Source organism: Solanum pennellii, chromosome 6, assembly GCF_001406875.1.
Source record: "Solanum pennellii chromosome 6, SPENNV200".
Taxonomy (NCBI): domain Eukaryota; kingdom Viridiplantae; phylum Streptophyta; class Magnoliopsida; order Solanales; family Solanaceae; genus Solanum; species Solanum pennellii.
The window spans coordinates 16,962,693-16,972,396 of record NC_028642.1 but is presented as its reverse complement, the minus strand read 5'-3'; the positions used below and the strand labels follow the sequence as shown (position 1 = coordinate 16,972,396).

The window sequence follows — 9,704 nt, the reverse complement described above, 5'->3', positions numbered from 1 at the left end:
AATTGCCTTTTGAAGCTCTATTGGAGTTCCAATAAGATTTATGTCATCAACATAAATAGCAAGTACAACAAATTCCGATATTGTTTTCTTTATAAAGACACATGGACAAATTGCATCATTTGCATAACCTTTCTTAATTAAATACTCACTAAGACGGTTATACCACATGCGTCCAGATTGCTTCAAACCATATAATGATCTTTGCAATTTAATTGAATACATTTCTCGAGATTTTGAATTACATGATTTAGGCATCGCAAATCCTTCAGGAATTTTCATGTATATCTCATTATCAAGTGATCCATAAAGGTAGGCTGTAACCACATCCATCAAATGCATTTCAAGTTGCTCATGGACTGTGAAACTAATGAGATAACGCAATGTTATTGCATCCATAATCGGTGAGTATGTCTCTTCATAGTCGACGCCAGGCCTTTGAGAAAATCCTTGTGCCACAAGGCGTGCTTTATATCTATGTATTTCATTTTTCTCATTTTTTTCGCACAAAAATTCATTTGTAACCAACAGGTTTAATACCATTAGGTATTTGAACTATAGGTCGAAAAACTTCACGCTTGGCTAGTGAATTCAACTCTGATTGAATTGCTTCTTGCCATTTTGGCCAATCATTTCGTTGTCGACATTCTATAACAGATTGAGGTTCATGATCCTCATTATCTTGCATGATATTTGTTGCAACATTATATGCAAAGACATAATCAACCACTATTTCTGATCGATTCATATTAGTTTCAACATCTCTTAAATTTATGGATAGTTCATTATTTCCTTGAGTTTCAAGTTCATTGATTCTTTCATGAATATCAGACTTATTCAAATTTTGAACTTCCATATGAGATTCTTTCATAGTGTCATCTTGACATTTAATCTTTCTTTTTCTAGGATTTTGATCCTTAGACCCCAATGGTCTACCACGCTTTAGGTGTGTTTTTGACTCATTAGCTATGACACTAGTGGATGGTCCTTTAGGGACATCAATTCGAATTGGGACATTCTCTGCAGGAATATGTGATTTAGTAATCCTTTTCAAATCTGTAAATGCGTCTGGCATTTAATTTGCAATTTTCTGCAGATGAATAATCTTTTGTACTTCTTGTTCGCAAGTAGAAGAATATGGATCAAGATGAGACAATGATAAATTTTTCCATAAAATTTCTCGTTTTATTTCACTATTCTCTCCCCCTAATTTTAGGAAAACTGTCTCATCAAACCGACAATCTGCAAATCTAGCAGTAAACATGTCTCCAGTCAATGGTTCAAGATAGCGAGCAATGGAGGGTAACTCAAACCCAACATATATTCCTAACCTTCTTTGAGAGCCCATCTTAGTGCGGTTTGGTGGTGCCACAGGCACATGTACAACACTTCCAAAAATTCTTAGATGGGATATATTAGGTTCTTGACCCATAACCAATTGCAATGGAGAAACCCTATGATAACTTGTCGGTCTGAGACGAATAAGTGTTGCGGCATGCAAAATTACATGTCCCCACACAGAAGTGGGCAACTTAGTTTTCATAAGCAATGGTCTTGCTATTAATTGCAAACGTTTAATTAATGACTCTGCGAGACCATTCTGAGTATGAACATGAGCAACGGAGTGTTCAACTCTTATCCCAATTGCTAAACAATAATCATTAAATGATTGGGATGAAAACTCTGCAGCATTATCAAGACGAATGGACTTAATCTGATTATCAGGAAAGTGTGCCCTTAACCTTATTATTTGTGCCAATAATTTTGCAAATGCCAAGTTACGAGATGATAATAGGCACACATGAGACCATCTAGAAGAAACATCTATTAGAACCATAAAATATCTAAATGACCCACTAGGTGGGTGAATAGGTCCACAAATATCCCCATGTATACGTTCCAAGAACGCAGGGGACTCAATCTTAACTTTCTATTGGTGATGGTCTCACAATTAACTTGCCTTGATAACAAGCAGTACAAGAAAATTCACCATTTAAAAGAACTTTCAGGTCTTTTAGTGGATGTCCATTCGAATTTTCTATAATTCGTCTCATCATTATTGACCCAAGATGTCCTAGACGATCATGCCAAAGTACAAATGTATTGGAATCAGTAAACTTCTTATTTACTATAAAATGTGCCTCAATTGCACTAATTTTTGTCCAATACAAGCCAGAAGATAAAGCAGGGAACTTTTCTATAACACATGTCTGTCCAGAGACATACTTGGTGATACCAAGATATTCAAGATTTATTTCATCCATTGATTGGATATGATAACCATTTTCACGGATATCTTTAAAATTCAACAAATTTCTCTTAGATTTTGGAGAAAACATAGCATTATTAATGATGAGTTTAGTTCCCTTGGGCAAAATTACAATGGCTCTTTCAAAACCCTCAATCATTTTAGTAGTACCAAAAATTGTAGTAACATTTATTTTACCCATACTTAAATGAGAAAAATATTTCTTATTTTTGAATATCGTATGTGTTGTACCAGAATCAATCAAACAAATATCTTCATATTTCGATAATATGTTCTTAGAATTATCCATATCTTCACATGAAATGACATACACAAAATAAATATATATTAAATAGTAGTGTTGTCAAAAGGGTACAATATATTCAAAGGAAAAATTAATAATTAAATATTAGAAATTGAGCCTTAATTTATTGTTTCCTCTAAGTCAAAAATGAGTTGTTAGGAAAATAAAATAAAATCATTATTTAATCCTAGTTAATAACAGACTGCATGTTTTTAACATTAGATCAAATTAAAGACCTAATATAATACAAACACATGATAAATCCTAGTTAATATCAGAATTTATGTTTTTAACATTAGACCAAGTTAAAGACCTAATATAATACAAACACGTGATAAAGTTTAGTATTTGACTAACTCTATCATATTAGAATCATATAAATAAATCAATGAAAAATATATATTATTTTATTAAGAATTAAGGAACAAGCTAATGAACGACTAAACTAATTTAAAATACTAATACTCATGCAAACAACTACCATTACATGAAATTTATTAATAAATACTACCAAAAAAAATATCACTCTTCCATGTTCACAGAACCATCACCAATTAAGTAATCTATTTTTCCTTCAGTATGTGCGAAGAAATCTGCTACATCCAAGTGCGTGATGTCAACTTGATTTTCAGAGATAAAATTTGCCTCAGGATTTTTCTCTTTCTTCTTTAGTGATTCTTGATAAAGCTCAACCAAGTGTTTGGGAGTACGACAATCACGCGCATAATGACCTCTTCCACCACATCGAAAACAACCTTCCCTAGTTGCTTCACGTTTCTCATCCTTTCTTTTTTCCTTTTTATTTAATGAATGATTAATGCCAGGAATAGAATTCCGTTCTTGACCATAATCACGACCACGACCACGTCCACGTCCATGACCACGTCCACGTCCACAACCACGATTAGGACCGCGACCTTTTCCACACCTAGCATGGTGGACGTACGCCTCATTCACTTCAGGAAGTGGTTCAGATCCAGTAGGTCGATTCTCATGATTTTTCAATAATAAATCATTATTTTGCTCACAAGAAGATGAGAAATTAGTTCAGAATACTTTTTGAAACCTTTCTCTCGATATTGTTGCTGCAAGAGCACATTCGAGGCATGGAAAGTGGAGAACATCTTTTTCATGATATCAATCTCACTAACCGTTTCTCCACATAATTTCAATTGAGAAGTGATTCTGAACATGACAGAATTGTACTCATGTATAGACTTAAAGTCTTGTAGCCTTAGATGCATCCAATCATATCGTGCCTGTGGATGTATGACCATCTTCAAGTGGTCAAATCTTTCTTTTAGGTTTTTCCACAAAACAAGTGGATCCTTAACTGTCAGATATTCGATTTTCAGAATCTCGTCAAGATGATGACGCAAGAATATCATTGCTCGTGCACAGTTTTGATTTGATGCCTTATTTTCTTCTTTTATGGTGTCTCGAAGACCCATTGCGTCATGGTGGATTTCAGCATCCAACACCCATGAGAGGTAGTTCCTGCCCGAACTTTGAAAGGCAGTGAACTCTAGTTTTGTAAGATTGACCATTAAATTTAAAAACAAAAGAATAAATAATACCTTTATTAATTCTTCAAATCTAACCTTCACTTTTGAGAAATTAGAGTCTCGTGCTGATAACGTGTTATAAAACTATAGAATAAGAAGAAGAAACTAGAGAGAAAAGAAGAGAAGACTTGTTATTTCTCTTGATGAATTGAATTTACAATGAAGAGGAGCACTCTATTTATAGGAGAAATCTAACTTGGTCCCCAAGTAAGACTCTTTAATCATACCCTAAAAAGGACTCCACATGATAGACATTCACTATAATACAAATACTTTATAACAAAAATTAATTACTTCTCGCTAACTTACGTACAAATTTCCAGATCCAAATGGATCCTTCTTTTGTTGTGTTTGGTGAAATTGAAGGGCAATATCAAAAAAATAATTGGATTTTTTTTTTTAAAAAAATAACAAGTTACTTTTACAATTTTGTTTTTGAATAGACTAGAAAAAAATGGGCCCGCTTTGAATTGTTTCATACTCAGTTAGAAAAAAAGATAATGACCAAGATATTTATCCAGGATTCATTTGATTTTAAAAGTCAAATTATCAATAACTTTTACTTTTTTATATATATATATATATATATATATATATATATATATATGTCAAANNTATATATATATATATATATATATATATATATATATGGGTCAAAATTAACTCAATTGAAGTAACTTTAGAATTGTAATAAAAATATATTAGTAATAGATATCCATAATAAAACTTAATTCTTGATAGACCGGAAAAGATTGGCCCACTTTAAAGTCAAATTATCAAGCAATTATTATTTAGATTTTATATTTGTAGTAGAAAATCAGGATGAAGATACCATTAGATTTTTTATTTGTATTAGAAACATCAGAATAAAGATCTAGCATCTTAGATAGATTCAATAAAATTCAATAATTTTGATGCCGTTTTATATTTACGTTAAAATATAACATAATAATTTTGATTAAGATCTAACATCTAGCATCTACGTGATAATGAAGATAACATTATTTCGATATAATTAGGTTTCATACCATTAGCATGTTTCCGCTTAGAGATTTCTATTAATTTCGATGATTTAATGATTGGTCAAAAAATTAAAAAATAAAAGCAAAATCAAACTAAATATCAGGCATGATACATTTTTTAGGATGCGAACTACATTGTATTTCTCCATTAAAAAAACGTTAAATATGAACGTTCTCGTTGATTCTTTAATAGTTTCAAAAAATGATTCCAATTTAATAAACGTATAAAATAATAAAAAAATTAGTATTACCATATGATAGTGAATTCAACTAGCTACAAGCGGCCTAGAGGGAGATGGTTGTTAGTTCAACTATCTACTTCTTAGGGATGATAGATAAAAGAAGGCATCTCTTTTGCACTGGGCCTATTTGCTGTTTTTGTTTTTGTTATTTTCTATATATTTTTTGGGTTCACTTGACCCATTCTATATAGATTTAAATATAAATTTTTTTATATAAATACACAACTTATGATATCACAAATATCTAACATTTCTTATCATTTCAAAAGATTACATAAATCCCCTCTCACATACATTCGTAACCCCTTATATATTTCTATCCCCTCTCAGGTGCATCTCTATTATTAAATAATTTATCATTTACAATATATCATATAACTAATAATTGTATTCGAAAGTAATAAAAAATTTGAAATTTTTATACTTGAGAAACCTTCTTACATAAAATGTAATTAGCCCCAAATGCATGGGAGTTATGCAAGTTATATTTTAATATACGAATAAAATGGAGCATTTAGCTCCAGAATTTTATTTTATTTTTTAAAAGAGTCCACTATATTGATAGAAATGGTAAGGTAATAACTAAATCACAAACTAAGATTAAATAATCTATGTGGATTTTGAAAATGGGATATTACTCCTTTTTTTTAATAAATAGTAGCATATATATTAAATAGTAACACGCCGTTATATTATTATGTTTTAAAAAAATGAGTTTACAATTGACGAGCCAAAGTTATTTGTAACATCCCAGAAAATTTTTGAACTAAGAATCGAATCATCCTTCATTGTGGGTATGATTTTATCAAAGAATTTAAAATTTCTTAAGTATTAAGATCACTGTTTATAGCACCTTGAGCTCCAAAAAGAATTAAAGAGAATTCATTCAACTCATTCCTTAGTTTTTTTAAGTTTTGAGTCAACTTCAAACTATCATAAATTTCAATATAGAATGTGTTAGGACATCCACAAGATTTCAAATGAAAGATCTCTGAGTCATCTTTTCCACACCAACGAGTTTGATAATTTTGAGCTCGTATGAGGGAGATATGCCCTTTTGAAGTTAGATTTCAATTTAAGAAAAGATATCCTGGAATAGGAGCGATATTTTAGTCTTTTCCTTACCCCCACTTTTTCTAAACAGGAATTTAAGGGTCTAAACTGATTAAAATCAGTTTCATTCATCACCAAAAGTGTTTAGGCTTTCGAGAGAAGATTCAAGAGGATAAAAACTTCAAAGTTTCAGGTGTTTGTTCAAGAAATTCAAGATTTTACCAAAAACCTAGTTCTTTGAGGTATGTAAGCTTCAATAGTGTTGGGTTCTTCAGTCTCACGCCAATCATGAGTTTCTATTGCAAATCTATCCATAAGTATTGAACAATTTAATTTATTTATGATTTCTTGATAAGTATTCTTGAAGTTTTCTTATCGATTAAGTTTGATGTAAGATTCTACTTGGGTCAACTTTAAACGACCATATTTCTGAGAATATAAAGAGTTGTATGGGACAAAACCTATCAAATTAAATGCATTCAAATCTACTTTTAATTAATTCCAATGCCACCAATTTCGCATCAATCCAATTTCTGAGTAAAAAGGTATGACTATTTTTCTAGTTATGTTGTACGGGTTACTAATGCGCCGACAACCTTTATGAGTTTGGTGAATGGGGTGTTCAAGCCATTTCTAAATTCATTTTTATTGTCTTTATTTATGATATTTTGGTCTACTCGAAAAAGTGGGGAGAGCATGTCGACCATATTCCTATTGTTCAAGATGTTCTTGGGAAACAAAGGTTGTATGCAAAATATTACAAATTATTTTAAGTGTGAATTTTGGTTTACTTATGTTTAATTTTTGGGATATGTAGTTTCAAAAGAAGGGGAAATGGTACATCCCCAAAAGATTGAGGCGGTTATGAATTGGGTTCGGCCTAGCTCTGTGAAAAAAATTATGAGTTTTTTGGGGCTCGCTATCTACTATTTTCTATTTGTGAAGAAGTTTGCTTTTATTGACAATCACTTACAAATTTTGACCAAAATCGAGATACCATTTAAATGGACTAAAAAATGTGAGGAGAGGTTTCAAAAGCTCAAGACTCTTTGACCACTGCACCTATTCTATCATTACTATTTTAGGGTAAGGATTTCATTGTTTATTGTGATGCTTCACATTATTATTTGGGTGATGTGTTGATGCATGATAAAAATGTTATAGCTTATGCATCGTGTTAATAAATTGAAGGTGCATGAGAAGAATTACCCAACACATGATTTGGAGTGAACAACATTAGTGTTTGCTCTTAAGATCTTGCAGCATAGTGTTAGGTTGGAAGTGCTTATTGATCATCAACCATCGTAGTTTGCAACATGTGTTCACTTAAAAGGATATGAATTTGAGGGAACGAAGGTGGATGAAGTTACTTAAAGATTATGATGTCACTATTCAATACCATGTAGGTAAGGCTAATGTTGTGCCAAGCACTTTGAGTCGAAAGGCAATAAGTATGTGTAGTTTAGCTTGCTTGAGTTTAACTAAATGACCTTTGGCTAGGGATATTCAGACCTTGGAGTCTAAGTTCATGTAATTGGGCATCTCAAAGAGAGGTCGGGTGTTGTCTAGCATTGAAGTTAGGGCCAGGTTCATTAAGGAGATGAAGGCCAAACAACGTGAGGATTAAAACTTAAATGAACTTAAGAAGAAGACCGTGATTGGTAAGGCACAATAGACCAGTCTTGATGCGGAAGGTGTTCTCAATTTTAAGGAAGGACTTGTGTTCTTTGAGTTATATCTTGATTCAGAAATTTTTGATAAAATCCTATGGTTCACGATAATCCATTTATCCGGGTGTGACCAAGATTTACCGAGACTTAAAGCAAATTTATTGATGGTTGGGCATGAATAAAGATATAGAGGATTCTAAGTGTCAAAATTATCAACAAGTGAAGCATGAATATCAAAGGCCTGCATATTTGCTTCAAAGAATGCCAATTCAGAAATTGAAGTGGGAAAGGATAGACATTTTTTTGTGGTAGGTCTTCTCAAGACTTGGGGAAGTTTGAATGTAAGACCCCGAAAATAACCTAGGTTAACTAGATCCTAACATGTTGTTATTGATGTTCTAAGGTCCTAAATATGTCTAATATATGGTGTAGACGCAGTAGCTAAAGTTTTAGGGGTGTTGGAAGTCAAACGTCAAGGGACGACTATGACGTTTGACGACTAAGTCACCAAAATGTCTAAAATATGGTTCTATGTGTTTATGTGTGTTTAATGGTGTTTTAAGGTTCTTAATTGAGTTAATATATTATTTATAGGCAGTGGTTAAAGTTTCGTGATGTTTGGAGGTCAAACGACCAAGAACGTCCAAGGCGTTCGAAAGATATGCCTTGAGTCGACCTTGTACGTCTAGTGTTTCGTCGAGTTTTACGTGTTTGTTTTGGATAAAATTCATGTGAGAGGTTTTAAAATTACAGAAGATCGTATTTGGGTTTGAAACGTCTGAGAAATTATCCCCAAGGACCATCTAAGGGTCCTTGAGGAAGGACCCAAAACTGTTTGCATGGCAGTCCCAGGCAGACCCCAAACGACGGAGCAGTCGACGGCCAGTCGTGTCTGTGACGCCCCGTCAAAGGGTGTTGTTGATGGGGACTTAACCTTGGGAGTTAAAGGAAGCTTGGCCAGCCACTGTAGCCAATGACGGAGGGATGTGACGCCCCGTCGTGGCAGTTACGGCCCGTCAAGGGCAGGCGTCGCACACCACTGCCTTCCTGCGCAGGCTGCTGCCAAGTCAAGGGGTGAATTGGTAAATTCACCCCACTTCTAAATTAAGTCATGGACAGTTTATTAAGGGTTATTTGAGTATTTTAATTAAGCATATAAAGGGTAATCACATGGAAGACTTCATTCTTCAAAATCATAAACCCAAAACACTTAGAAATATCCCAAAACCTCCAATGAAGTCCAGCTTGAAAAGGAAGCTTTGTGAGGGATTTTTATGTAGAAATTCTTCATCAAAGTGAAGAATTATCATTCTTGAGGTATGATTTTTGATCCTTGAAGCTCGTTTCATCAAGGATCCCAATCCTCAACATGGTTTTCAAAGTTTTCTAAAGTGAATTGTCCAATTTCATGATTCTACCATAGGTTCTTGCATAAATGATTTCTAAACGTTGAAGTATGATATAATTTATATTGTATTGATTATTTCAATCTAAATTACCTATGAACCCATGAATTTGGATGAACCCTAGCTTTTGACTATAATGTGGGTTACTTGATATTAAGCTAATATTGATGAATTGTTATGCAGTTTCTTATGGGCTT

At 32.9% G+C, this 9,704-nt stretch overlaps 1 protein-coding gene across 1 annotated transcript; it reads right to left on the bottom strand.

Moving 5' to 3' along the window:
* Window positions 1-3,071: 3,071 nt before the first annotated feature.
* Window positions 3,072-4,000, bottom strand: LOC107022141. The gene is made up of 3 exons (XM_015222834.1): window positions 3,701-4,000; window positions 3,260-3,539; window positions 3,072-3,142 (listed from the first exon to the last, which is right to left on the bottom strand). Exons 1-3 carry the CDS (start codon window positions 3,998-4,000, stop codon window positions 3,072-3,074), a joined length of 651 nt encoding a protein of 216 aa, XP_015078320.1.
* Between the last annotated feature and the right edge of the window lie 5,704 nt (window positions 4,001-9,704).